This window comes from Thrips palmi, unplaced genomic scaffold, assembly GCF_012932325.1.
Source record: "Thrips palmi isolate BJ-2018 unplaced genomic scaffold, TpBJ-2018v1 HiC_scaffold_3, whole genome shotgun sequence".
Taxonomy (NCBI): domain Eukaryota; kingdom Metazoa; phylum Arthropoda; class Insecta; order Thysanoptera; family Thripidae; genus Thrips; species Thrips palmi.
This window is the reverse complement of record NW_023144630.1, coordinates 2,249,331-2,277,161: the sequence shown is the minus strand read 5'-3', so window position 1 is coordinate 2,277,161 and position 27,831 is coordinate 2,249,331. Positions and strand designations below refer to the sequence as shown.

The following is a 27,831-nucleotide window of genomic DNA, read 5'->3' as shown; positions in this document are numbered from 1 at the left end:
GGCCTACGGGCCGAGCCGCCGTGCCCGCGCCAGTCAGTCGACCGCCGCACCGTGCCGCCTCACGTCGCGTCGCCCCGTGTCCGAAGCGCCGTCGCGCCCATCCTGGCCGAGCAGGACGTGGAGGACGTGCAGGGCGTCCACCTGGCGGCCCCAGCCTCGGCCCCAGCGGCACCAGCCCGCCGGCCACCGCGGCGCGTCCTGCCCGACGCACTTGTTGACGGCGCCCCCGTCCCGTGCCGCCACCGCGGCGAAGCGGCGACGCGGCAGCCAAAAGCACAAGTGCCGCCATGTGCGTGACAGCGCGGCCGCCGCGGCTGCACTGGTAGCACCGGGCCTGGAGGTCACCGGACAGGAGCCGAGCTAATAACGCTAGTGGAGTGTGTAGTTGGCGTACGCTAGTGTGTGAGTGAGTGTGTGTGAGTGTGTTCGCGGACCAACGTGGATATAACGCATCGCCCGGATTGGCCACCTGCCTGTACCCTGCAGTTACCCGGGTAAGTCCCGGAAACGACGCACTAGCCAAACGAGCACTTGAATTAGCGGTGTGGCGGCGGCTTGCCTGTGTCCAGCGCGCCGAGGCCCCCCGGCAGGTAGGCAGCCCGTGGGGCCTCGGTGCCCGGCGGGCCTGGAACGCCAGCAGCATGCAGCAGCACTACGCCCTTTTTGCGTGAGGCCGAACGGCCGGCCGAAGGGCTCCCGTTCCTTCGGCCGTGGACGAACCGATCCAGGTTTTTGGCAGTGGCTCGGCGCTGGCCGCCCCGACTGTCTTGACCGGCCGGCCGGGCATCGCCTTGCAACTCCCTTCTTTATTGCCCCGATTATGCTCGCCAAGGACTCATTGAGATCGATTTATTAAAAATCCATGCGCAGCGCCCCGGCCCGGCCGCCCCGACTAGAAACCATTTCCAGTTTGCGCGGGAAAAGCTCCCCTAGCGGCCGGGCAGACGCCTAGACAACACCGTTAGTCAGCTTTCCAGGACACTGGAAGGACTGGAGGCACCAACGTGACACCGTTCGGCCCAGTGTCGCGTCGGGGAGCCTTCCCGGACGAGCGGAGGGACGAAAACAAAAACGCGGACCGGCCCACAGTGGGTCAGAAGAGTGGTGGAGGCGGCCGGAACTCTAGACGCGTTTCGAGCTCCAGAGTCGCTAAGAAAGACTCGAACCGAACGTGTGACCCCACCAATGGACTCCTCGTTCGGAGAGCAATCCATTGGTGGGGTCACACGTTCGGTTCGAGTCCCATTAAGCGACTCTGGAGCTTAAGACGCGTCCGGGATTTGGCCGCCTCCGACCGCCCACTGTGGGGCGTGCGGACGAGCGGGCGAGCTTGCCCCGCCAATTGGCTCAAGATTCCCGCAGCGTTTTTACCGCGGCTCTGCGCTGCCGCGTCGGCCATTTTGATTTGCTGAATGTCACCTCACCTCGCTGCCACGCTTACCACGCTTGCGACACCGCGACACCGCCCTGCCTGCTGAGAACGCGTGCCGCCGTGCCACATTTGCAACGCCACTCTGTCTCTCTCGCGCACACGGCGCTCCGTGGCGTTCCGCGGGCGGTGGGAGAGAGACAGAGCGACCGAAGCGCTGACGACTCGCGAATACTCCTCGCTGCAAGCGGGCGTATCTGCTGACGGCCTCCGCCTCCGGGGCAACGACTCCCACACTGCCAACAACAACAACAACACCAAAGGGTTGGAGCCACGGGCTACGCACCAGACACCCGGACTTCCCCCGCGCGCGTTCCAATGCCATGCCGCCGGTGGTCAGCTGCCGTCGTCGCTCTGTCTCTCTCGCACTCGCAGGGCGTCCCGAAGGAGTGCGAGAGAGACTGCGCCCAGACTGCTCCGGACCGCCACAATGCACGGCGTACGTGAACACGCCCGCCGTAGTGGGATTAGGCCGTGGGCGAGCTTACGGTGTAGGTGATCCAACCCCGCCGAGCCACGCCGAGCCACGCCCCTCCTTCGGACCATTCACACTGAATACTGAATACTCACCGGTGCACAGTGGGCCAGAAGACCGGCGGAGGCGGCCAACTCCCAGAACGCGTTTTGAGCTCCAGAGACACTAAATAGGGCTCGAACCGAGCGTGTGACCCCACCAATGGATTCCTCGTTCGGAGAGCAATCCATTGGTGGGGTCACACGTTCGGTTCGAGTCCCATTCCGCGACTCTGGAGCTCTGAAACGCGTCTAGAGTTTTGGCCGCCTCCGCCGGTCTGGCGGTCTGGCCCTGTGCAGCCAGGTTGGCCACTCGGCCGGCTTTTCGTCGCCTTTTCGAAGCTGCTCGCCGTCTCCGGCCGCCTCGCCGCGCTCTAGCTGTCGTGGCCGTGGCGGCCGTGGCGGGCTGCCGGGCCGTGGGCCGGGTGCATCCGAGTGAAAGTTGTGGCCGGGCTGGCTTCGCTGGCTTGCTTGCTTCACGGCTGGAGCAGCTCGTGGAGCAGCAGGGGGCTCGGGGCACTGGCAAAAGAAAAAGACGGGCGGACCAGCGCGTTTTCAGCTTAACCGTTCCTCCATTGATTTTCCACACGTCTCTCTCTCTCTCTCTCTCTCTCTCTCTCTCTCTCTCTCTCTCTCTCTCTCTCTCTCTCTCTCTCTCTCTCCTGAGAAGCCAGTCGCCTTGCGGCGCCTCTACGGTGTAGTGGTGGACTCTGTGTGTTTTATCGACCGCTGAATAGGAAAAGAGCACTGCATCGGAGCAACGCGAGGCACGCGAGGGGAAACCAATCATTGGGCAAGGTTAAGGATGGCCTCCACACCACGCCAAACACGGCATGGTGCAGTGCGGAAAAACAGCGACCACATTGTAAAAAGAAAACTTTACTCGGATGAAAACCGCTCTACGTGGCTGCTTTACTGTTGGAAAACTTTTGTCGCATAAACTTTTGACGTGTGCAAGAACAACCATTTTTTGTTGTGGTGTAAAATGTTGAGTGAGATGATTTCGATGGCGCTTGGTTGCTTTGCCTTGCAAGTGCTCCCGCTGGGCGCGCGCTCACGCGGCCCGAATCGAATCCCAGTGACGTCGTGACGAAGTCGAACCGAAGCCCGAAACCGAACACGCGACTGGCTTCGGTACGTGCCTTCGGTAGCGCCGACGGGCCGACACTGCCGAGGCCCGACGTCCGAAGGCCTGACGGGGAAGCGAAATTCTCAAGTGCCTCCGCGAGCCCGTTGGGCGTTGCTGGTGTTTGTCCTTCTTCCAGGTGCCCCCCCCCTTCCCCCTTCCCCCCTTTCCCCCCTTCTTGCCCCCAGTGACACGGGTCATTGTTTGCGCCCCAACATGGTGTCAACAACGTCTCGCTACACGCCTAGAAGTAAGCGTCCGATGCCATTTGTTGTTGCTGTTGTTGTTGCGAATTTTCGTCCGTGATCACAGTGGGCCAACAGACCGGAGGAGGCGGCTAAAACTCTAGACGCGTTTTGAGCTCCATAGTCGCTAAATGGGACGCGAACCGAACGTGTGACCTCACCAATGGATTGCTCTCCGAATGAGCTATTCATTGGTGGGGTCACACGTTCGGTTCGACTCCCAGTTAGCGACTCTGGAGCTCAAAACGCGTCTAGAGTTTTGGCCGCCTTGCGCAGGGTGTGCGGGAGTAGGGCAGGCAGGGAAATCCGGGAATGCCAGATTTCGTTCTCTTTCTGGGCGTGTCTTTTAAACACTTCCAGCGTCGCTTGTTTTCCTCATTGGAGGCCGGCCGCGCTCCCTGCTCCCCCTTCGGCCTTTCAGCGAGCGAGAGAGAGAGAGAGAGAGAGAGAGAGAGAGAGAGAGAGAGAGAGAGAGAGAGAGGCGGAGACTGAGACGAGGCGGTTGACCCCCGCGGCCGGTGCGCGCTGGGGCTCGCGGATGGGATGGGCGACTGGGGGGGGGGGGGGAGCTACGCTGGATTAACTTCCAGTATGCCCGCGCGTCCGCTGCGCCCACTGACCTGGGTCACCCCGGCGACCGACAACACCTCGGAGAAAAGTAGAGTCGAAGTGGTGACTCTGTGACCTCACGTCGAGCGACTGCACTGCTCAAAATTCGGCCCATTTCGTCGCGAGAATGGCGCGTCATGACGTCATTTCGCCGTGATTTTGACGGGTTTTGACTTCCGTGTTCTCCTCGGGCTTTGCACTGCACGGTGTGTCGGATACTCGGACGGTGAGTCGGTGCGAAATTCAACGAGAATGCAATGCGGTGCAATGCGGTGCAATGGATGCAGTGGGTGCGATTCAATGCAATGGCTGCATCCGGCCGAGCCGCTGGCTTGCCGCTGGTGCAATGATGCGCAGCGAGCCCGGGCTGCCTAGGCTCCAGCCGCTCCAGCCGCTTACACTGCAAGCGGCCCTCGATTCGCCCAGACACTGCCTAGTTCGTCGAGTGCGGCCCGATGTCTCGCGCGCGTGGGGCTTCGGGTTGGCGGCGGTGGGACAGTGCAGGGGAAACTAGCCCAGGCTTTCCTGGAAGTGACTTTTGGGGGAGGCGTATGAAAAATGGATGTGCGGGGGGGCCTTCATTCATGTCATCCACCAAGATAGACGAACACACGCACACACGCACACACACGAGTGGCACCTGTTCCCACGCGAACGCACGAGCCACTCTGAATATTACCGTCCTTTCTCTAAGAAAGTTAGTGGTGATGGTAGCGGTAGCGGCCGCTCCACGGTGGGCCAGAAGACCGGTGGAGGCGGCCAAAACTCTGGACGCGTTTTGAGCTCCAGAGTCGCTGAATGGTACTCGAACCGAGCGTGTGACCCCACCAATGGATTGCTGTCCGAACGAGGAGTCCATTGGTGGGGTCACACGTTCGGTTCGAGTCCCATTTAGCGACTCTGGAGCTCAAAACGCGTCCGGGATTTTGGCCGCCTCCACCCGTCTTCTGGCCCACTGTGCGCCTCGCCCCGGTGTCGCAGGCGGCTGACAAGTGCGAAGTGGACTCGTGCTTAGTTAGCGCTGGCGCCATGTGCCACTAGAGCAGAGCACACGGACTCACACACTGCAGCTGTGCTGCGAGAGGCTCCAAATCCCGACTCGCCAAGTCCCTGCTCTTCTCTGCTCTTCTTGACGCTCAAATCGTCACTCATCTCACAAAATTTATAGAAGGTTTAAAAATCTTTTTGAAAACACCTCCGGCCAAACGTTTGCCAAATAAATATCTAAAATTAAAAAAAAAAAAATCGAGAGAAATGAAGGGAGCGAGGAGGAAGTGAAAACTTAATCGACTATAATAAAAGGAAGAGGAGACAGAGAAAAAAAAATTAAGGGGACAGGAAGGGGAAAAGACTTGTAAAGATTGGGGCGTAGTAGAAGTGGCACGGAAACGTAAACACGTCGAAGGTGTCGTTAATGACCCAGTAATTGTGCCATCTCGACGGTCTCGACGGTCTTGATGGCGACGATTGGCAGGTCAAGGTCCGTCCCGCCGTCAGTGTGTCACAGTGTGTGCGTCGCCGTGTCACTGCGTCGCCGCGTCGCTGTCCTCTGCCACCGCGTCGCCACCGAGGCGTCCCTTGCACTGGCCCTCTAATAGCCAGTGGGCGTCTCTCTCTCTCTCTCTCTCTCTCTCTCTCTCTCTCTCTCTCTCTCTCTCTCTCTCTCTCGGATGGCGGTCCCACCGTGGGGCTCACGCCAGTGCAGCAGTTAGTGTGTGTTGGTCAGTGCGCGCGTCGGCGCCAAAAAAGAAACGCCGCGTGAAACGCACGGCTAATTGCGTTTTCTTGTTGTTGTTGTTTTCTAGTTTTTGATGAAACACACTCCCGAATGGCATGGCCCCTCCAATCCACCGCCTTCCAGACGTGCCTCGCAGTGCCTTTGCAGTGCCCCGCCGCTCGATGCGCGCCGCACGCCACTTTTCACGGTCGAGGGAAGGAATTGACCGAAACATTAGTCGGCCGCACAGTGGGCCAGAAGACCGGTGGAGGCGGCCGAAACTCTAGACGCGTTTTGAGCTCCAGAGTCGCTAAATGGGACTCGAACCGAACGTGTGACCCCACCAATGGATTCCTCGTTCGGAGAGCAATCCATTGGTGGGGTCACACGTTCGGTTCGAGTCCCGGTCTAGCCTTTCAAGTGCCCGCAACGCACTGCTGTTCGGCGGGGCGGTCTACCCGGCCGACGACGGGGGCTCCGAGACCTGCAGTGCAGTGGTGCGGTAGCGCCGCCAACACCCTGCTAGTTTGCTACTCACCTGTGGGACTGGCCATCTGTCTGTCTGTCTGTCTGTCTGTCTGTCTGTCTGTCTGTCTGTCTGTCTGTCTGTCTGTCTGTCCGTGCGGCGCCTCACGGGCCGCTACGCTGCGCTCGCTGCGCTACGCTCGCACGCCGCCACGGTCCGTCGACCCACATTTTGGCCGTGTGCAGTGGTGGGCCTGGTGGGCCCAGTCCCTCGCAGTGGGCGCGCGCGTTGGGCCGTGGCGTGGCCGCCGTGGACTTCCGTGGGCGCAGTGGAGGCGCCGAGGCCCAGAAAGCAGCGGGGCACGTCCGAGACACGGCCCCAGGTCCAGGCCCTCACCACAGTGGGCCAGAAGACCGGTGGAGGCGGCCAAAGACGCGTTTTGAGCTCCACAGTCGCTGAATGGGACTCGAACCGAACGCGTGACCCCACCAATGGATTCCTCGTTCGGAGAGCAATCGATTGATAGGGTCACACGTTCGGTCCGAGTCCCATTTAGCGACTCTGGAGCTCAAAACGCGTCTGGAATCTTGACCGCCTCCATCGGTCTTCTGGCCCACTGTGGCGCAGGCTCCTCGTTCGAAGGGCCTCCACGACCATCGCGAGCTTGAGTCCTAATGGAGGGCGGACGCGTCCCGGCAACGGCCCTTGAAAAATGTACCAGTGTAACTGGGCTCCGTGTCGATACCGTTGGGCCGTTGGAGGATATAGCACGCGTTCACACACTGCAAGCGAAGGTAACGGCGAGGACGTGGGAACCGTCGCCGTCCCTCCGCGTCTTGCTGCCCGAACGCTCCCCGAACGCCCTCGCACCGTGGTATGAGGAATTGGTGCAGGGGGCTCCGCGAGGCGAGCGCGGCTCGGCGCGGCACGGCAGCGCTGGTGCACCGTTACACTTTTTAAGGGGCCAAAGTCGGAGTGCAGTGGGACATCAGTGAGCCGGGCCGTGCCACGACACTGCCAGGACACTGCCAGGACACTGCCACGAAAAGGAAGGAAGAGGAGGCAGCGAAGTGCGGGACGGACAATGGAGCGCCAGGCGAGGAGGGTGACAGGACTTTATTTTTCCACCCGTTTCGTGTTACAAAATTATCGAAACGCCGTTTGAAAATCGTCCGCGGGGTTTGGGGGCTGCGGAAAGGCAGAGCCGAAGGGCCCCAAGGGCCCGAACGCTTGCCGGAGCGCCTCATGCATATGGACGCTCACAGTGTGTGAAAAGGGACGTCTTTATCCAGGCCAGGCCCTCCGTCGCCCTCCCTGCTCAAGGCGGCTCCCACGGCCCTAGCCGATGAATTTGTCGGATTCGCCCTGACGGCGGCGCGGAGCAGCGAAGGGACAGGCCTTCCCGGCCCCAGCGGTGTGATTGCTGGTGAATGGCAGCTTATATTGAAGGGATCGCCTCCCCCCCCCCTCCCTCTCCACCGCTCACCGTGCACCGCCTTCGCTACCCAAACCGCGCGACACCTGCCGTCGCCTACACCGCAAACCAAGCAGTACCCGCCACAAAATCTCGACTCTCCTGTTTCTCACCGACTAGCGCACAGGCGCCGGAACTGCGCCTCAGAAAACGCCGTGCTGTACCGAGTTTGTGTGTGTGTGTGTGTGTGTGTGTGTGTGTCCGCCCTTTTCTGGCTTCATAACATTACTGAACCGATCGAGACCGTTTCCGGCGTTTGACGCTCGTCGAAAGTAGTCCCACCGTCCTTTCCACTCACACACTCCAAACTGCGTTTGTCGTTCTCCGCTTTTGCTGTCATTGATAGTGAATCCGAGTTTGTTCTTCCGTTTTTTCCGCCGTGTTTGCCTCGTCACACGGCGCTGCTAAATGGGTCAGTAATTAAATTGGCCTCCTCTTGCCGCGCCGTGCCCCGCGGGTTCCCCTCGCCGTCATGCAACGCTGCACCCTTTTGAACCCCTTTCGGACGACGTCGCCGCTCTTGTGCACCACACTGTGCACCTCGTGCGGGACGCGGCCGGCTGGCCCGCGGCACCGTGCCTACAGGTGTTATGGATCCGGCCGGAGTACAGTCTGCGCAAAAGTTTTTATCCAGCGTCGCTAATTCGTTGTTTTTTGTGCGGGTGAGAGAGGAGTTGTTGTTTAGTTTGAAGTTGTTCCCCGGCTCCGCTTTCCCGCGCAGTTAGGCGGACTGTCAGTGCTTCTCCTTTTTATAAGAGTTCTGAAACCAACAAAGTCAAAATGCGGACTATACTATAGCTGGTTTTTACCGCAGTCTGTACCAAATGAGGACCAAATTTTCAAATTCGGCCGTGCACAGTGGGCTAGAAGACCGGCGCAGGCGGCGAAAAACTCTAGACGCGTTTTGGGCTCCAGAGTCGCTCAGACCGACAGTTTGAACCCACCGGAACCCACCAATGGAATCCTCGTTCGGAGAGCAATCCATTGGTGGGGTCACACGTTCGGTTCGAGTCCCATTCAGCGACTCTGGAGCTCAAAACGCGTCTAGAGTTTTGGCCGCCTGCGCCGGCCTTCTGGCCCACTGTGCGGCGCACGACGCGGAGGAATGCCCGACGACGCCGTCCTCGTGGATGCAGCGCCCCTCACGAACTGGCCCCGCCCCGCCCCGCCCCGCCCCGCCCCGCCACAATGCACGTGTCGACGTCGTCCCCGAAATAATAATAATGACCGCGATAGGAAGACGGGCCGAGCCCTTTGTCTCTGTACACTGCAACAATCCTTTCTTCATACCGAGCTTTTTAGTGCATTGTTTGTTTTTCAAGATTGTTTTGATTGACTGTGTGTCTTGCCAGGAGTGGTCCGCCAAATGCCCGTCTCTGTGTTGCAGGCCGGGGATGCGCGGCCCGGCGGGGCGCTGGCTGAGCGCTGGCTGACGCCAGGCTGACTGCCGGGCCGAGGGCGCGTTGACGGCGTTGACGGCGTTGACGGCGTTGCCGCTGACGATGCGGTTACGATGGCCAGCCCACCGCCCCTGTCCCTGCCCGGGCCGCCCGGCTCGTCCGGCAAGGCCCAGAGCGGCAAGGCCCTCTACTCCACGGGCGTGGCGTGCCTCGGCTTCGTCTGCTTCGCGATGGGCGCCACCGCGGTAGGCCTGCCGCTCTGGGGCTACTTCGACAATGACGGTGAGTCCCGGGTTCGACTACCAGCGTCTTCCCACATTTTTTTTCTCGTCCCGTTCGCAAAAAAGGGTAGGGTTGCATATCTCAAACTGCCTCTGGGCTTTGCTAGTTACTGGTACATTGCCGGGAATTTTCGCCTACTAGTGTGGCAACACTGCCCGTTCGCAGTGAATGCGCTTGCCCCGAGCATCCCAGCTGTTGAATCCCCCCCCCCCCTGAAACCGGAGCCCCCGGCCCGTCCAGCCCGAGTCCAGCCGCCCCGCTTCTCCGGTGGCTCGTGCGCGTCTGGAGTCTCCGGACTGTTTCCGGCCAGCCCAGCCCGGCCCAGCTGTCTCCACCGAGTGAAGGGTTTCTTGTGCCGCTTCCAGTGGCGCACAGTGGGCCAGAAGACCGCTGGCGGCGGCCAAAACTCTAGACGCGTTTTGAGCCCCAGAGTCGCTAAACGGGACTCGGACCGAACGTGTGACCCCACCAATGGATTCCTCGTTCACGTAATACTTGAACGGTTCGTCGGTGCGGAAATGAGCAGGCAGCGTCTGCACGTCTCGACGGCGTCGCGGTGCGTCGCGGTGCGTTGTCGTTTTCGTTTCCCGGAACGCGGATTCCATAGCGCTCCAGCGCGGCTCCAGCGTTCCAGCAGACGACCCGTAATTGTTTCCTGCACACCGCGAGGATGTTGTGTCTGCCTCTCTCTGCCTCCAGACTCGCCGCGCTGGACTCCGGGCCTCTTCCAGCAGTGGTGGATGCAGAGCTGGCCTGGGGGGGGGGGGTAACAGCAAAGTAGCACCTCGAGTAGCACGTTTCGCGCACTTACAGGGGGCAATGGGTTGCCGTTTGCCTACCTGTCAGGCGGCTATCGAGGTGAAAATTGACCCCCCCCTTCCGCTTCCTCCTGGATCCGCTCTTGTTTATCCAGCGGAGAATAGGTTCGCGGCTACTGTACCGTCCCTGAGGCGTTGTAAGGCAACTCCACTGTGGCGTCCGCACGCACACACACACACACACACACACACACACACACACACACACACACCACCAGCAGCAGATGTGGGTGACGTCTAGCGGGGTGAACGGCTGCCTTGAATTGATTTTTCGCTGCTGTGCGAGCTGACGGCGTGTCTGTCCGTCACTCCAGCCGCAGACAGCTGACAGACAGACAGACAGACAGACAGACAGACATTGATTCCGCGGTGCTGCGCGAGTCGCTTGTAGTGTACTGACGCCTGTTCCCGAGCGCTTCTGCCGGTTGAAAAGTTTTCAGCGGCAGCTCTAGGGCGCGTCGCGTCGCTCTCGGGACGTTCCCAGGACTCTCTCCCAAACGGATGCATCCTGGAGGACGGCCGGGAGGACCTGGCCGGCGCGGCGTGCCTGGAGCCTTCCTGGAGGGGGCGGGGCTCCGATGGGAACATCTCTTGGGAAGTTGCTCTGCTAGCGTGCGCGCCGTGCGGTATCGCCAGGAAGCCTTGATGGCAGCCCGGAGGCCCGGCGCACAGTGGGCCAGAAGACCGGTGGGGGCGGCCAAAACTCCAGACGCGTTTTGAGCTCCTGAGTCGCTAAATGGGACTCGTACCGAACGTGTGACCCCACCAATGGATTGCTCTCCGAACGAGGAGTCCATTGGTGGGGTCACACGGTCGGTTCGAGGCCTGTTTAGCGACTCTGGAGCTCAAAACGCGTCTGGAGTTTTGTCCGCCTCCACCCGTCTTCTGGCCCACTGTGCGGGGGCCAAGGCGGCGGCCCCGGGCAGGATAGTGAGTGCTCCGCGCAGCGTATCGGCTTCGCGTACTGGGGGCTGTGGGCCACGGCGATAGCGACACACGTGAGTCGTTACAACCTCCCACACCACAGTGGGCCAGAAGACCGGTGCAGGCGGCTAAAAATCTAGACGCGTTTTGAGCTCCAGAGTCGCCAAACAGGACTTCGGAACGCGTCGCGCGGGCGCACGTCCGGACGGCGCGTCGAAGAAGCGGCTCTCTTTTAGTGTGGTCCATTGAGGAATGCCGTTGGGGAGGGGGGGGGGGAGGGCCGTGCCTTACACATCCTGCGCCGAGCGGGGGAGGGGACGCCTGCCAGGCAGGCAGCCGCGAGCCATGCGTGTCGGTTGGTTGCCTATCCACTGTCGGGACAGGGGCTAAGACCGGTGGAGGCGATCAAAGTCCCGGACGCGTTTTGAGCTCCAGAGTCGCTAAATGGGACTCGAACCGAACGTGTGACCCCACCAATGGATTGCTGTCTCAACGAGGAATCCATTGGTGGGGTCACACGTTCGTTCCGAGTCTCATTCAGCGACTCTGGAGCTCAAAACGCGTCTAGAGTTTCGCCCGCCTGCACCGGTCCTCTGGCCCACTGTGGGGCATCGGCCGGCATCGGCCTACCGAATCTACGCGGTCGCCTCTCCCACCGCAGCGCCGACTTTGACCTCCAAACGAACCGGAAAAAACAAACAGCAACCGAATTCTCAGCAGTGTATTAGTGTAAGGTAACGGGATGTGGCGTCGTGCGCTTACCTGCAGCCACACCGCCTGCACGGAAATTTATTTTGCATTCACGGAACGAATTTGGAACGCGGAATAAACGCTCTGACGGCGGAGAGAATCTACTGCAGGGCAAGTTCCCCCGGGGTCGTTCAAATTGAGCTATGAGCCAGCAGGCGGTGGCTATCGAACGGTGCATGTAATAAAATACGGACTATCGTGGCAAATAATATTTAACGCCTTTCTGGGCGGAGTGCACTTCTAATCCTTGCCATCGCCGTCGTGGCCGGAGAGAGAGAGAGAGAGAGAGAGAGAGAGAGAGAGAGAGGGGGGGGGGCAATCCGATCTGGATGCGAGAGCCGCCCGGCCGATGCACGCACCGAGATCACCTCGTTTAGAATTACTCAGCCGGCTTATAAACGACTTTGTCTCTGGCCGCGCGAGTCGGCACCGCGTCGATACCCCGCGCTGCAGGCAGGCGCTCCCCGTGCGCCCGGCGTTCAGGCTCCCTCGCGCGAGGGGTAGCGGCAACCAGCGCTCCGCGGCGCTACCCCGCGCGCGAGCGACCCCTGACGCTGTCCCGGCAGCCAGTCCCTGGCGCGCGGGGTATCGTTTCCTCCGCTTGCGCACGCTTGCGCGGCCGCTCGCCACGTCACCGCGTGTGGACGCCGAGAACGGCGAGACCGCCAAGCAGGAAAGCAAGCATCCCAAGGTCGCGGCGCCCAGCGCTGATGCACTGCAAAGTGCACCGCCTCAAGCAGGGACGCCGAAATGAGAGAGGAAAGGCGGAATCGGGATCGGGGGCTTCGTGTCCGCGTCGTGTCCGCGTCGTGGCCGCGAGGCAGGCCCCACTTACGTTGCATAAGTCGAGGCGAATCCGTCACAGTGGGCCAGAAGACCGCTGGAGGTGGCCTAAACGCTAGACGCGTTTTGAGCTCCAGAGTCGCCAAGTGGGACTCAAAACGAGTGTGTGACCCCACCAATGGATTGCTCGTTCGAAGACCAATCCATTGGTGGGGTCACACGTTCGTTTCGAGTCCCACTTGGCGACTCTGGAGCTCAAAACGCGTCTAGAGTTCCGGCCGCCTCCACCGGTCTTCTGGCCCACTGTGCAGCGCGAGGCACGGCCGTCATGGCGCCTGTCGCACACCGCGCACGCCCCCAACCTGCCACAAAATAAAATAATATTAATTCAGAAACAAACGTTGTGTTTTAGAAGGGAGACAAGGAACACACTCCGTGAGACAGAGTACTTCGGCGAGTTGCCGCGGTAGCGACTGCGTGCGTGCACGTGTGTGTGTGGAGCATGCTCAGCCAATTACCAACACACCGACACGAAATTAGAGCGGAATGCGAGGTGGCGTTCTGGCTCGGGCTAGGCATTGCCTAGGCAGCCCTGCTTAGGTCGTCTTTTAAGTCGAGGATTGAGGCACAGGCCCTGCGTGAATGGCAGCCGGGCCGGGCGTGCCGTGCAGAGGTACCAACTTAAACGAGTTTCCAAACTAAAAATACTCAAACAAACTCCCTACCATCTTTTTTTTTTTTTGCCAAGTCGAAGCGCAATTTCCTTTTGATAAAGTTTTTAGCGAGAGACTCTCCGCCGCCGGCCCCCCTATCCTGTCTCTGACAGTGGATGCAAAATATTTGGCAGCCCACCAACCAGTCCACTTCTCCTCCATGGAGGAGTCCGACCTACGCGCCTCTGCGGCCCCGGCAACAACAACAACAACAACAACAACAACACCACCAACAACAGCGAGCGGCATGCACCGGTCGACCACCTCCCGGACTGGCCTCGGCCACGGCCACCTCCACTGCTAAGTAGTCCGATTGGAGCCGGCGACTCGAAACACGAACCCTTGCGACCGTCAGCCCGCTGAGCCGCACTCAGTACTTCAATTAAAAGTAATTGAACGCGAGTGCGCACGAGCGATCAAAAATTAAAAATTGAAAAAAAAGGAAAAAACGGAGAGAGATATTTTGCCGTGTGCAGTCCGCGCAGCAGTAACGCCCTTTGGCTTTGCTTGCGACCTCACGGCCCGGGCCGGGCCGAGCCGAGCCGAGCCGAGCCGAGCCATAGTCTTCCAACCGGTTCCATTTGACTGTCCGCCTTGCTACGCCTTGCCTTGCCGCCGGCTGGACACTGGAGGGGGAAGTGGAGGGGGGAGTACCCGCGCCGCTCCAGTACCCGCTCGGTGGGGTACCAGATGTACCCCCCTCCCCTCCCCTCCCCCTTCCCCTCCTCCTTTTCCTCATTGAGGCGCTCAGGTGAGCATTTTGCCGTTCTTGCATAGAAGGACCATTATAAGGCCGTCGCGCGGATTCGCTTGGCTCCCTCCTGGAATCTCCAGGACCTCGTTTTTTGATTTGTGATTTTACTGTAACGCTAAAATCTTGGTTAAGTGTGGACTTTTTTTCTTTGCAAGATCAGGCATGTTGTTTTTGTTTTTTGTTTTCATTTGAGAATGAGCTGCTCATCGAAATAATTTTTCTCTTTACATCCTCGTTTATTATTAAAGAGTGCACCCCGAGCAGCTCTTGCGTGACCTCACATCGGACACTGGCTTTCCCGCCAAGACGGAAAGAAAGGGGGGGGGGGGGGAGCGCCCAGTCGAAGAGGGAGGATGCTCTGCAAAAGGAAACAAAAACACAAACAGCGGACTGACCTTGACCAAAAAATTGGCGGGAGAAGCTGAGAGGAGCCGGCAGTGGACCAGAAGACCGGTGGAGGCGGCCAAAATTCTGGACGCGCTTTGAGCTCCAGAGTCGTTAAATGGGACTCGAACAGAGCGTGTGACCCACCAATCGATTGGTCTCAGAACGAGGAATCCATTGGTGGGGTCACACGGTCGGTTCGAGTCCTGTTTAGCGACTCTGGAGCCCAAAACGCGTATAGAGTTTTGGCTGCCTCCACCGGTCTTCTGGCCCACTGCGCGGCGGGCAAGCAAAGCAAAGATGGCGCGTCTCGAAGGGGCTTGGAGGAGGCGGGAAACAGTTTTGGCGACGGTCTGAAAGGCTCAGTGCTGCTGTGTTGGCTGCCGCTGAAACGGAGCCTCGGCCAGGTCTGTCAACGCCACGCACTCTGCCGGCACTCGTCGCTCTGTCTCTCTCGCACCCCCAGGGGTCCTGCGGGGCGCCCCATGAGTGCGACTGAGACGGCGGACGAAGAAAGGGCGCTTCGGGAGTCTGCAGCTGGCTGCATCGAACGGCTGGCAGAGTGGCGCCGCTACAAGAATCTCTCTCTCCCTCTCTCTCTCTCTCTCTCTCTCTCTCTCTCTGTCTCTCTCTCTCTCTCTCTCTCTCTCTCTCTCTCTCTCTCTCTCTCTCGATCGCAGAATAGATAGCAAGTCCGCCCGCCAAAACGGCCATTTGGTTGTTGTTGCTTCCGCCGTTGTTGTTATGCCTTGCTAGCTCCCGGCCCATGCGGCCCATGCGGCCCATGCCCTTCCCGTTTTCACCTGATGTACCGTTCGAAATGTAGGCCAGGCCGTCCAGGCTCTGGGCCTGGCTGCTCTCCTGCCACCGAATCGGCACCAGGCTTGCAGTGGGCTAGAAGACCATTGGAGGTGGCCAAAATGCCGGACGCGTTTTGAGCTGCAGAGTCGCTAGATGGGACTCGAACCGAACGTGTGACCCCACCAATGGATTGCTCTCCGAACGAGGAATCCATTGGTGGGGTCACCGTTCGGTTCGAGTCCCATTTAGCGACTCTGCAACTCAAAACGCGTCTAGAATTTTGGCCACATCTACCGGTCTTCTGGCCCACTGTGTCTGTGTGGCACCGGAAGCAAAAACCGCATTTCCGGTGGCCGGCAGTCATTTCGAACGAGGCGAATAGACAACACAAATTGGCGCCTTATTTCGGTCTGTTCGAACGGGGGAGGGTGGTGCCTATTTTCGGGGTGTGTACGGAAGGGTTGTTCCCGCGCGTAATTCTCCCCCCTCTCCACCTTTCCCTCCGCCGGTCGCCATAGTCGCGTCTGATTGGCCAGGGTCAATATCACCCCGAAATAGACGGCACGGCGTCGCGGTCGCCTAGACGTCACGCCCAAAGTGGTAAGTAAGGTGCAAAGTGGGGCAGGGCTGCCAACCCAAGCAACGCCCAAGCGCGGGACGAGGCGGTCTTGCAGGGCTGCCAACCTTGCGGGAAGCAGGCCCGACCAAGCGACGAAAAAGAAAAACACTGAGAGGGAATCAAAAGACTGTTTGATTTGGCGGTTCTGGCCGTTTCTGCTGGGCTCCGTTCTCCTGCCTCGAGTAGCGCACCGAAATATCCGATGCTGCAGACTCATTTTCGTAGCCCTGCGTCTCCCTCGCACCTATGGGGGCTCCTTATAGGTGCGAGAGAGACAGAGCGACGACTGCTGCGCCACGCCACGCCGTCTCAAGAGGTACAATGGCCAGCAGGCCCCTCGCCCCCGGGCCCCAACGGCCGATCAAGCCAAACGCAGTTGAGCGTCACAGCTTCGGGTTCGCAGCTGGGAAGCGACGGCTTGGGCGAATTGAACGAATTGAACGCGCGTTCGGACAGTGTGTCTGACAGTGTGTGGGGCTTTTGCGGGGCCGATTCCGAGACTCGTCGCTCTGTCTCTCTCGCACTCATGGGGCGTCCCGTACAGGTGCGAGAGAGACAGAGCGACGACTCTCGGAATGCGGTGGCGGTAAAGGCACGGCCATTAGACGTGGAGTGGACGACTGCCGTAACGAGATACTATAGCCCCGCCATTTCGCGAGTCCGGAAAACTTAAAACCGTACTGCAGTGTGGCAGCGAACCGACTATATCGGGTACACTGTGCAGCATCGCCCCAGCCAGCTGCAGCCAGGCCGGGCTGGGGCGACCGAGAGGGAGGGAAAGAGAGAGAGGCTCATGGCGATACGGACACAGCCGAGGTCCGTCACGAGCCACCTCGGCACCGTAAAACACCTTCCCAGTGCAGGCGCAGATACGGGGATGGACGGGAGGGAGAGGGAGGAGAACGAGTGTGGGGCTGTGCTCCCTTCTTCGCGATCTCGCTGCAGTGCATCAGATATCACAACGCGAGCCGCAACGTGACGACGCGCCATCGCTTGACGAACGTTAAGGGGTGCCGTCTGTCTGTCTGTCTCTCTCTCTCTCTCTCTCTCTCTCTCTCTCTCTCTCTCTCTCTCTCTCTCTCTCTCTCTCTCTCTCTCTCTCGCCCCGATGGGACGCCCCCGTGAGTGCGACAGAGACAGCCGGGTGTCGCAGCGTGATCCCCACCTAGCGTCGCATCATCTGATAGGTGTGTTGTGCCCCACATGCAGCAGCTGCTGCCCTTAACAAACTCCCTCTGCCCTGCCCCGTGCCCGTCCCCGTCCTGTCCACTGCCCAGCTGTCCAGCCTGGTGACCGTTTCCCGTCCATTTTTACGCGTCCAATTTCCTCTATGACAAAAAAAGAAAAAAATGCTTCTAATCCTCTGCTTCTCCCCCCCCCCACTTTTTTTTATTCCTCCCTCTCGCATTCCCCTGCAACACCCATACCCTTCGCCTCCAAGCCTCGACGCGGACAACGACGTGTCGCATTTCGACTCGCCAAGTCATGGCGGGGCGGGGCGGGGTAGGGCCGTGAGAAAGCAGGTTGCCATGACAACCATTCCCGTTGCGGCTTGGAACACACACACACACACACACACACACACACACACACACACACACACACACACACACACACACACACACACACACGAGATCCGAACCGTCTTATCCAGAGCCGCCCCCCGCCCCGCGAGCCGTTTGCGGATGATGGAATCATACGGTGCAGGCCCACCTAGGTCTAATTATGGCCGTCACACGAGGTAACAGCGATCGTCGGGATGCCCAGTGGTGCGTTACCTGCGTTACCGCGACGCTGTGATTGCGTTTATTTTATTGGGTATTGTCAGCGGGGCGTGGCGGCGGACGGGCGGACAGACAGACAGACCGACAGACAGACAGACAGACAGACAGACAGACAGACGTGCAAAGCGCCTGCGAACCCCAGGGTAGGCTGCCACGCAGCACAGCACAGTGTTGCGGCGTTGCCGATGCTCTCCATCACAGGGGCTCCCTCCCTGCGCTCCTCAATTTCAAATTTACAACTTTGTTTATTTTTATAAATTTCCTTTTTTTTTAACGTTCCGTCGGGACGGGGAGTCGAACCTCCGCGCTCGGCATCGCCGCGGCTCTGACCTCTCGCGCGAGGCGCGTGTGGAGTGTAGTGTCTGCCCCGCATTCCTGTCGCGCGGCGAGCGAGCGAGAGAGACAGAGAGGGGGCACCAGCGGACACTTGCCAGAGGATTCAATTTGTGACAACCATGGATGATTGGTCCGATGCGAGCGCTGGATGCGAACAGTAAACCGACCCATTTTGCAGACGGACAGACAGGCAGACAGACGGACAGACAGGGAGGCAGACAGACAGACAGACAGACAGACAGACAGACAGGTGGCAAGACAAACGTCCAGGGAATCAAAATGGCGGTTGATTCAGCCCGTGTGCCGGATGTTTATTTCGTTCGTCTAGCTGGCCGGAGTCCAGCCAGCGCCTCGCTGCGCAAGCGCACAGCGCCTAGCCTAGCCGGCCTAGCCTCGGAGCCTACCGAGTCGAATCCTCTTCGTGAGTCACTGCGCGTCGCTCTGCGTCGCTCTGCGTGCGTTCCAAGTCCCACTGACGCGCTGCACTGCAGAGGGCTTGCCCACTAGGCAGCATGGGGCTTTTTCTCCCAAAGCCAGGCAGGCTGAGGTTGGCAGCCCTTTTCGGCGCATCGTGGCAATTTTGGCCCACTTGTGTGGCAACACTTTTGGCCGCCTCCACCGGTCTTCTGGCCCACTGTGCCGCGACCGGAGAGCGGCAAGGTCGTGGCGGTGCTTGGCAGTGTGGGTGAAGGACGCTGCGACTCTGTCGCGCTTCGCCGGGCGGGTAGGCAGCCCACCGTACACTCACGCAGGATGGTCTGCTGTGTCCGCAGGTGGCTTCGCCGTGGAGAGGGGCTACTTCGGGCCGTGGCAGGTGTGTCGGCAGCTGCAGTACGAGCGGGAGCGCTGCGGCCGGAATGTCTCCCGCTTCCAGCCGAGCGGTAAGTCCTGGGTTCGAATCCTGCCTCATTCTTCATTTTTTTAAAATTTTTCATTTTTTTAATTTTTTTTTGATAATTTTTAAAAAAATTAAAACATTTTTTAAATTTTATTTTTAAATTTGAACTTTTTAGATTTTTTTTTAAATTTTCGTCTTTTTTTCTCTGCAGGTGCGGTGTGGGCTTCCGGCGTGGTGGCAGCCTTCGGCGTGGCCATGCTCGCCGTCTTCTGCTTCCTGTCGGTGCTGCAGCTCGCCATGGTGTCCTCCAAGGACAAGGTCCTGCTCAAGTACAGCTTCACCGTCATCATCAAGCTGGTCCTCGCCCTCATCGCAAGTAGGTTCATTCTCCATTTTTTGGAAGTACTCGTGCGAGTATACGTTTTTGACAGTGCGTTGCCGGGCGGTCCTTGCCCGTGGCTGCTGCGTGCGTCGGAATCGACGAGTCTCAATTTCGCTTCATGTCAAGGACCGCGTCAAGGGCCACGCAGGAAAATTTCCGAAGGGTTAGCGGATGAGGGGGACCACAGTGGGTCGGAAGTCCGGTGGAGGCGGTCAAAATCCCGGACGCGTTTTGAGCTCCAGAGTCACCAAATGGCCTTAGAACCGAACGTGTGACCCCACCAATGGATTCCTCGTTCGGAGAGCAATCCATTGGTGAGGTCACACGTTCGGTTCGAGTCCCGTTTAGCGACTCTGGAGCTCAAAACGCGTCTCGAGTTTTGTCCGCCTCCACTGTGTAGTGCAGTGTGGGTCGCGGCGTGACACGGCACGGCACTGCGAGTCGGCTCGCTATCGCCGCGCTGCGCGGAACGAGCGCAGTCTCGAGCAGTTCGGAACACGACGCCAACGTCCGCCTCTCCGACGTTACTTTTCATGTGCCTCGGCCGCCACTTGGGTTCAGCTAGGTTGCATTGGGCGGCAGTCGGGCCGAGTCAGGTTAGGTTAGCGTCTCCAGTGCCCTCCCTTTGGCTCGCTGACTGCCCTGTCCGTGACGCGACTGGCCCACTGTTGCAGCCATCCTGGCCATCGTTGCGGCCAGCCTCTTCGCGGTGCAGACGGACGACCGGGGAGCGGGCTTCCACGTCAGCCGGGGCGAGGCGTTCTACGTGCAGGTGAGAGAGGGAGAGAGAGAGAGAGAGGGAGAGAGAGAGAGAGAGAGAGAGAGAGAGAGAGAGAGAGAGAGAGAGAGAGAGAGAGAGAGAGAGAGACTGATGCCCTTTTCCGGCAGATCATCCTGATCGCCCTGGACTTCCTGCTGTTCGTCATGTCGCTGTACGACGTCATCTTCTCGCGGAGGCTCGGCGGCGACCCCACCATGTCGACGCGCGACCCCCGCGGCGACCGCGCCACCACCTTCAACAACCCCGGCTTCCAGGAGCGCATCAACGGTCAGTTGAAGAGGCTTGGCCACACCACGGGCCAAACAGTGGGCCAGAAGACCGGTGGAGGCGGCCCAAACTCTAGACGCGTTTTGAGCTCCAGAGTCGCTAAACAGGACTCGAACCGAACGTGTGACCCCACCAATGGATTCCTCGTTCGGAGAGCTGTCCATTGGTGGGGTCACTCGTTCGGTTCGAGTCCCATTTAGCGACTCTGGACCTCAAAACGCGTCCGGGATTTTGGGCTTGGCGCCTGCCACACGCCGGGTAGGCTGTACCGCCGCACGCGCCTGTTCGGCAGGCCGGCCTACCTCGCACTTCGCAGGCGCTCCCCCTTCCTCTCTTCTTCTTCTTCTTCTTCTTCTTCTTCTTCTTCTTCTTCTTCTTCTTCTTCTTCTTCCTCTTCTTCTTCGTCCTTTTTCTCGAACCGTTTCTGGCGCCGCAGCGAATCGATCTGCAGGCGACGTTATCGGAAAACACACCTGACATAAACCGAGGACAAAGGAGGCGATACGCACACACACACACACACACAATGGCGCCATCAGCATGATTGGAGCGGGAGGCGGGCGCTATCGCGTTTCCTTCCGAGAAGCGCGTTCCGTTCCGTTCCGTCTTGGCGCCAAAATTTGAAATCGAGACGCGTGCTCCCGGTTTTCTGAAGACGCGCCATTTGTCTGAAAGAAATTTTCGCGTCTTCAGCTTTCCGGTTATTTATTTAAGTTTGAACTTTTTTTTTTTTGTGGCGCTCCTTGGACGTGCGCCCTGCCATGCCTCTGCACGTGTCCGCACGTGTCGGGCCCGCCCTGGCCGTGCCTTGGCAGTGCCTTGGCCAGGGTGTGGCCCCGTCCATGCCGCGCCCCGCCGCACCTCCCACCTTCCCGACGCGACGCCCCGAGACAAGGACGCACAGTGGGCCAGGAGACCGGTGGAGGCGGCCGAAACTCTAGACGCCCGAGCTCCAGAGTCGCTGAATGGGACTCGAACCGATGGACAGCTCTCCGAACGAGGAATCCATTGGTGGGGTCACACGTTCGGTTCGAGTCCCATTTTGCGACTCTGGAGCTCAAAACGTGTCTCGAATTTTGACCACTCCACCTGTCTTCTGGCCCACTGTGGGACGGGGCGCGACAGAGACAGAGCGCACACAATCGGCCGCTGTCTCGCTGTCTCCGGATGTAGCCCTAAAATCTTTAGCGCGAGCGGCTTAACCAACCAATGGCACTTCCCCCTCCCCCTGCACCTCGTGACCTTGCTCTCCAAGCAGACGCTCATTCCGAAAGTCGTTTTCGTCACTGTCCCTGTCGCACCTATGCGACGCGCCGTGCGTGCGAGAGAGACAGAGCGACGAACACCACTGTCGGAATGGGTGTGCGGAGGCCCGCGGCCCGCGGGTGTCCGGGCACGTTTCGTGTGGCCGCGGCAGTGCGGGCCGCGTCGGCACACTTGTAGGAGCGCGGCGCAATGGGTAGGCCGACCGCCGCGACTCCGACGCACAGTGGGCCGGCCGAGGCGGCCAAAACGCCAGACACGTTTTGAGCTCCAGAGTCGCTAAACGGGACTCGAACCGAACGTGTGACCCCACCAATGGCTTCCTCGTTCGGAGAGCAATCCATTGGTGGGGTCACACGCTCGGTTCGAGTCCCGTTTAGCGACTCTGGAGCTCAAAACGCGTCCGGGATTTTGACCGCCTCCACCGGTCTTCTGGCCCACTGCCCGACTAACCTGTGTTGTTGTTCCAGGAGGCGGCGTGTCCGTGACGGACGCCAGCGGCAAGCCGTACGCGCGCGGCCACGGCGGCCACGCCAACGGCAGCATGTCCTCGGTGCTGACCGGCCACACGACGCTGTCCTCCAACGGCGGCGGCTCGTCGGTGGGCTCCGTGTCGGGGGTCTCGGTGACGCGCAGCCCGCTGAGGTCGTCGCTCAAGAAGCCGCGGCCGCGGCCCGCCGACAACGGCATGGGCATCCAGAACCCCGGCTTCAGCGGCACCAGCCCCACGCTCAGCCGCAACGGCAGCGTCAAGAAGGTGCGCATCCAGACCCACAGCACCGCCGTGTAGGCCAGTGTAGGCGCGTCTCGCAAACCCTCGCTGTGGAGGGCGAGGCTGGTTCCAGAACACTCGTCGTTGTGGTTGCTCCCGGCTGAGCTCGCGATGGAGGTTCGAACACCGCAAGAGCGTGACTACTTTCGCCCCTGCTGGCCCTGCTGGCTCGAGCGTTGATAAGGGGACGCGGCCCCAAGCGGGCGTTGCGTTGCCCGCCAAATCCAGCGACGCTCGGATGAGTGTGTTGGACCGACCGCTGTGTTTTCAAACAAATGTTGTACCACCGTGGCGGGGGCAGGCTTTCTGGCAGCTGATGAAAGCCGCCGAAAGCAGCCTTGCTGCATGGACCGTGGAATGGGTGGCTGTGAATTATTATTGTGTAAAATAACTTTATTTTGGGATGCCTTCTGTTGCAGCCGTTTGGCATGCAAAGCTGACTTAGAAAAACACAGCTCATTTTGAAGTGTTTTCATTTCTAGAGTAGCAACTGCAAATGAAAACAATTTCTTGCAGCTAGTTTTTCCAGCTTTGAACTTGGAGGATATCATCTATTTAAGCCCCCTTAAAGTATTATCAATCAAAAATCTCAGTCATTTTGCGCAATCTGTGGGTATTGTACTATGTATTTTTAGAGATTGTGTTTTAACTTTGACTCGAAAATGGTAGCTATTGAGCAGATAGTTTTGATTATTTTGTTAAATACTCTATGTAATATGAATGTATTATTTACTGATAGCCTGTGTATATTTTTATATTTTTTTTCGTTTTCAAGTTATTGTTGAATTGATGTACAGTATTCTCAGATAGTTGATGTTATTGAAAATCAATTTAAAGATAGAAACATGAAATGTTTATTTGGGATGTTTGATACAAAGGCAGTAGCTTGGATTACATTGTAATTGCATCATTCTGCAAACGTCAGCATTACTTATGTCAGTGGTGTACCAAAGAATCAATTAAAGGAACTGCCTAATCAAAGCCAGATATGGACAGTCCTTTTGGTCATCTGTGTGTTAATGTAGTGTCACTATGTAAAACAAAACTTCTTGAGGAAACTGCACTGAAGAAGTAAATGTTGATGCCATATGTTTTCCTTGAGTTGAGATCTAGACTGCATCTGGCTAGTAATTAGTTCAGTAAAGCTTATATTTGGACTTGTGTCAGATATGCACTAACAATAGAAATCAAGTCACCGCAGATCTTTCCGTCCTACCAACATTGGACATTATTTAAAATGCCTTTGTAATATAGAAATAAGTATATCATGTGAGAAGTGTAGTATTGTAGGATGAATGTAGATTTTTCATAGGTAGTAATGCAGTGCCAGGTAAATTTTTGAACAAGCCCTGAAAAATGTGTATGACAAAAAGACACTGTGATTACATAACTCATTGTATCAAGCAAACCTACGCTGTCCTGTTACCCCACTCAGATTTTAAAACTCTTGGGCTTTTTGTTTCATTTTACATCAACTGTCTTTAGTCTCAAAGCCAAGCTGTTGACAGTTCGTATTTATTTAGTAGTGTATGCAACCTCTTCCATTAATTTTGAAGTGAAGTTATGACAGTAACCATTGAGGAAAAATTCTAAATGAGTTTGTATATTTTTGTGTACATGCCATGTTTTGTTAAATTGTTATCAGATTTTATGAATTTTATGGAATGGAAGAATGACAAATGGAATAACATGACTGGTTTCAACAGGTCTGGCCTTTGTCATTTAGTTATGGTAGCTATTACCTTGTCCCTTCTTGCATTCTTTCCACTTCGTACTTGCGAGTGCAAAAAGTACCTGCATTTGATCTGTTGAATAAAGCTATTATATTTATGTTTTCATCTTGAATTTATTTTCCATACAAATTAGATTATTGAACAAACCACATGAATTCTACAGCATTTCATACTGTAGAATATTATTCTGTATTTATGATTCACTCTCAGTTTAAGATATCATTGACAACATTGGACTGTGAGGATTAGAAACTGCTTCCTTACATATTTCAAGAACACAAAGAGAAGGCAACTGATATGCTAAAAAGAGAAGTCTATTCCATAACCCATAGCAAAATGATCAGCTCTGCATTGTGAAAGAAAGCTGTATACATGTACAGTCCAAACAAACAGCTATGAACCTAGTACCATAGAAAATTGAAGAGAGGGAAAGAAAAGATTCAAAATTTACCTAGGCTCTTCAAATTTTTCCCGCATCCCCTTCCAAGCATAGAAGACAAATATAACTCACAAGCTCTATGATAAACGATCCATCAAACAGTGTTCTCAGATACTCTTGCCAGTAAAGAAGGTTGAATAAGAATTCAAAAGAAACAACAATTTCACCGAATCGTGTCAACAGATCTCAGTGGGTTTGCATAATACCAGAGTACTCCACGAGTACCAGATTCATTACCTGTCAGCGACAAACTGAGATTTGTTCTTGGTATTTTGAGAGTCGAGTTTGTACAATAGGATGACTTAGATATTTTTTAAATTGTAACAATGAAGTGAATACATTAAAATTCTGAATGTACAAAAGGCACTCAGTATATTTTGATAAATTAAACTCAAATATTTACAACAAAGTCAATGAGACAGTAAGACCGCTGCAGAACAGGTTTTAGTCTCTCACAAGGAGCACATATACCACAACTTCAAAACAAATCAATTAAGAGGCGAATCTTGAGAAAAGTTCCATAATTTTGAAGTGCAATTCATCAGGGTACCTCATAATAGTAAGCAGCTCAGATAGATTTACAGCAATGATAAAAACTGGGTAACATCTTTAACTTTGGAATTCATTTGTTTCTTAATTCAAGTTTCCTTAAAACTTCCAGCACACACATTCCTTTTAGATATTTGCACAAAGTCCCAACCAGTTTGACATATACTGGTAGATTACAGTTTCAGCTCCCGATTTATCCCAAAATAAAATGTTTAACTTGAGCATAGAAATAAAAATGCACCATTTGCTGCACTAAATGCACTTAGGTATTTCTGGCAACCAGAAAACAAGACAGACTTTTAAATTAGTGAATTCTAGTTTAACTGAAGAAAAGTTGATAGGTGTAAAATTAATACATTCACATTTGCTAGTCAACAGAGCTTACCAAACTACAATCACTTTGATTAACTTCTATAGACCAACACAAGAATAACACCAAAGTACATTGAAAGAAATTTGGTAGTTATAGAAAAACAGGTCTCAATAGAGTCAAAAAATATTGGTTGGTACAGTTTAGTGAGAAATAGACTCACTTGATAGGTATTTCCAGTCTTAAGGAACTTAGTGCAGAAGGCTTTTGACCATTAAAATTATTTACGGTTTTGAAGAGCATTGGATAGCCAATCCATTGCTGAATCTAGCCCCTCACCTTTGGTAGCAGATGTCTTGAATATCTGGAAAGTACGGTTTTTTAGAGCTTCTAGGCCAAGGGCTTGATGAACTTCCGCTACGCTTAGGCAGCCCTCCATGTCTTGTTTGTTGGCAAGAACCACCAGGATTGCTCCTTGAAGTTCTTCTTCCTGAAAAATTAAGAAGTAGGTAAAATCAAAATTTTTGTGTGCAAATAGACCATTTGAGATGAACCTAAAATTTTTTGAAAGGTAAATTACTTACTCTGAGCATAGCTAGGAGTTCATCTTTGGATATACCTATTCGGTCGCGATCAGCTGAGTCCACAACATAAATAATAGCATCTGTGTTGGAATAATAGCAACGCCAATATGGTCTGCAAGTCAAGTGTTACCACAAATTAGTCCGATATAGGTAACTTACAGCTTGATGATGTATTCCATTATTTTCAAAACATACCTTATACTTGTTTGTCCACCTAAATCCCATACTTGGAATTTGAGGTTTTTGTATGTCACCTGCTCCACATTAAAACCGATTGTCGGAATTGTAGTAACTACCTCACCCACTTGTAATCTGTAAAAGGATTGGAAGTAGATGGAAGAGAAATGTAAGCAGCATAATTTATAATGCAATGGATTTTAGTTCTTACTTGTATAATATAGTAGTCTTTCCTGCTCCATCTAAACCTAAAATGAGGATTCTCATCTCCCGGCTCCCCAACAAATTTCTGAAATAACTTAGTAGACCACCTGGAAAAAAAAATTTGCATTTGTATTACATGTGATACATCCTACAAAAATTAAAGCAGTTTCTGGAACATAGATACACAGTGAAATAGGGGTCTGACACTAGAACAGAAAGTTCAATCAAATCAAAAACAAATAAGGGCGATATGGGGTGGTGAGTCATATGCTCATCATGTGCCGAGCAATCGCATGTCCAAAGCCATACAGTAAGAGTAGGCAAACTGTAAGTAACAATGTTTACAATGTATTTCTTTAAAAGGCAAAATAATGATGGAAAATATTGATAGCATAAGGGTTACATGGGTGCAGTCTAAGGTAGATAACCTTTCCAAACAAAATATTCCAACACATACATTATGTGGCTAGAAGAATTTTAAGCCGGTTTAAGTGATTTGAGCACTCCCGCATAATGCAATAGAATAAATAACACAAATTGGCGTCAAGTTTGACATTATTGCAAGACATCACCGTTGTTGACAGACACACTATGACGTAAGTACTTCTGAAACTACTCACCCATTGTGGTGTAATCTGGTTTTAAAATAAGGTAGCTCCTTCCAGAATTCAATCACAAGAATTCAATCCGGGATTTAGGGCCTGCCGGTAGCCTAAATTCATTCATAACATGAATTTGACGTGTACCTTATGCGCCCTATCTCTTTCTCTCTCTCTACTCCTCTCTCTCTTTCACGTGGTGCGCCTTGTCGAAATCGCCAGTTCGAACTCTAGCGTGCGCCATCTGGCGGTGGAAGAGCGAAGTATATTTGTAAACACCAATGTCATCCTGTCGTCTGCTCCACATATCTTTTCTCCGACTGTTTCCCATTTTCCCAGTTTGTTGCGTGTCTTGCCAAGCCTTTCATGTTCCCTTCTCACCCCGGTGCCTCGCGCTTTCTCCATTTAAAGGGATTTCAACCCGTGTAAGTAGAAATTAAATTTGGTTCGCTCGGTTTGGTTAGATAACAACTAGCGGCTGCAAACGTTTGCTGTTTTCTTGTTAAGATGAAAAGGGAATTTAAATGAAGGAAAATATGCGCCGGTTCCCGGTTAGAAACTGCGCTTTTCACCATCCAAGTCAACTCAATTGCCAACAAATTGTCTTTATTTTCTTTCGAAAAGCGGGAGTTGACCAGTGCAATGTCTCATTGATAGGAGTACAGTACTCTTCAAAAATAAAGGGCATTCAACCAAAAACAATGTAAAGCAGACATTCTTGAAGAGTTGTTTGTCTTGTTTATCAAGTAAAGATAAGTACCGGGTCTTTCTCTTCAGACGTTTTGTGTGGATGCTGTGCAGAACTTGTGTTCAACTTGTCGTGAAAGGGAATTTTCAGTAACTAGTAAGTTTACGTGGGTACCCAGACTCATGCTTCTCGCTCTGACCTTGTTTGTGTCTGTCATTAAAATTTCATACCGAGGTATTTTTTACCGCAATACTCTAGCCAGTTTTCCGTTCTTCATATCAATGCACTGGCTTCTCATGAACTGAGTTGAGTGCAGCC

General features: G+C 55.4%; 2 protein-coding genes across 3 annotated transcripts; one reads left to right on the top strand and one right to left on the bottom strand.

Annotated features, from left to right (window-relative positions):
* Window positions 1-236: 236 nt before the first annotated feature.
* Window positions 237-24,064, top strand: LOC117648647. 2 transcript variants are annotated; one of them, XM_034391294.1, is made up of 7 exons: window positions 237-494; window positions 8,967-9,261; window positions 18,701-18,808; window positions 18,977-19,141; window positions 19,822-19,919; window positions 20,036-20,264; window positions 20,398-21,077. In XM_034391294.1, exons 2-7 carry the CDS (start codon window positions 9,093-9,095, stop codon window positions 20,670-20,672), a joined length of 1,044 nt encoding a protein of 347 aa, XP_034247185.1. In that variant the 5' UTR covers window positions 237-494; window positions 8,967-9,092; the 3' UTR covers window positions 20,673-21,077. The 2 variants fall into 2 exon arrangements, with proteins under 2 accessions (XP_034247185.1, XP_034247186.1); XM_034391295.1 differs by lacking the exon at window positions 20,398-21,077 and adding an exon at window positions 21,929-24,064 and having other exon boundaries at window positions 238-494; window positions 20,036-20,195.
* On the bottom strand, window positions 24,057-27,031 carry LOC117648650 (ADP-ribosylation factor-like protein 1). Its single transcript, XM_034391297.1, has 5 exons — window positions 26,847-27,031; window positions 26,234-26,333; window positions 26,041-26,157; window positions 25,846-25,957; window positions 24,057-25,751 (listed from the first exon to the last, which is right to left on the bottom strand). The coding sequence occupies exons 1-5, from the start codon at window positions 26,848-26,850 to the stop codon at window positions 25,542-25,544; spliced, it is 543 nt and encodes a 180-aa protein (XP_034247188.1). The 5' UTR covers window positions 26,851-27,031; the 3' UTR covers window positions 24,057-25,541.
* Window positions 27,032-27,831: the final 800 nt, after the last annotated feature.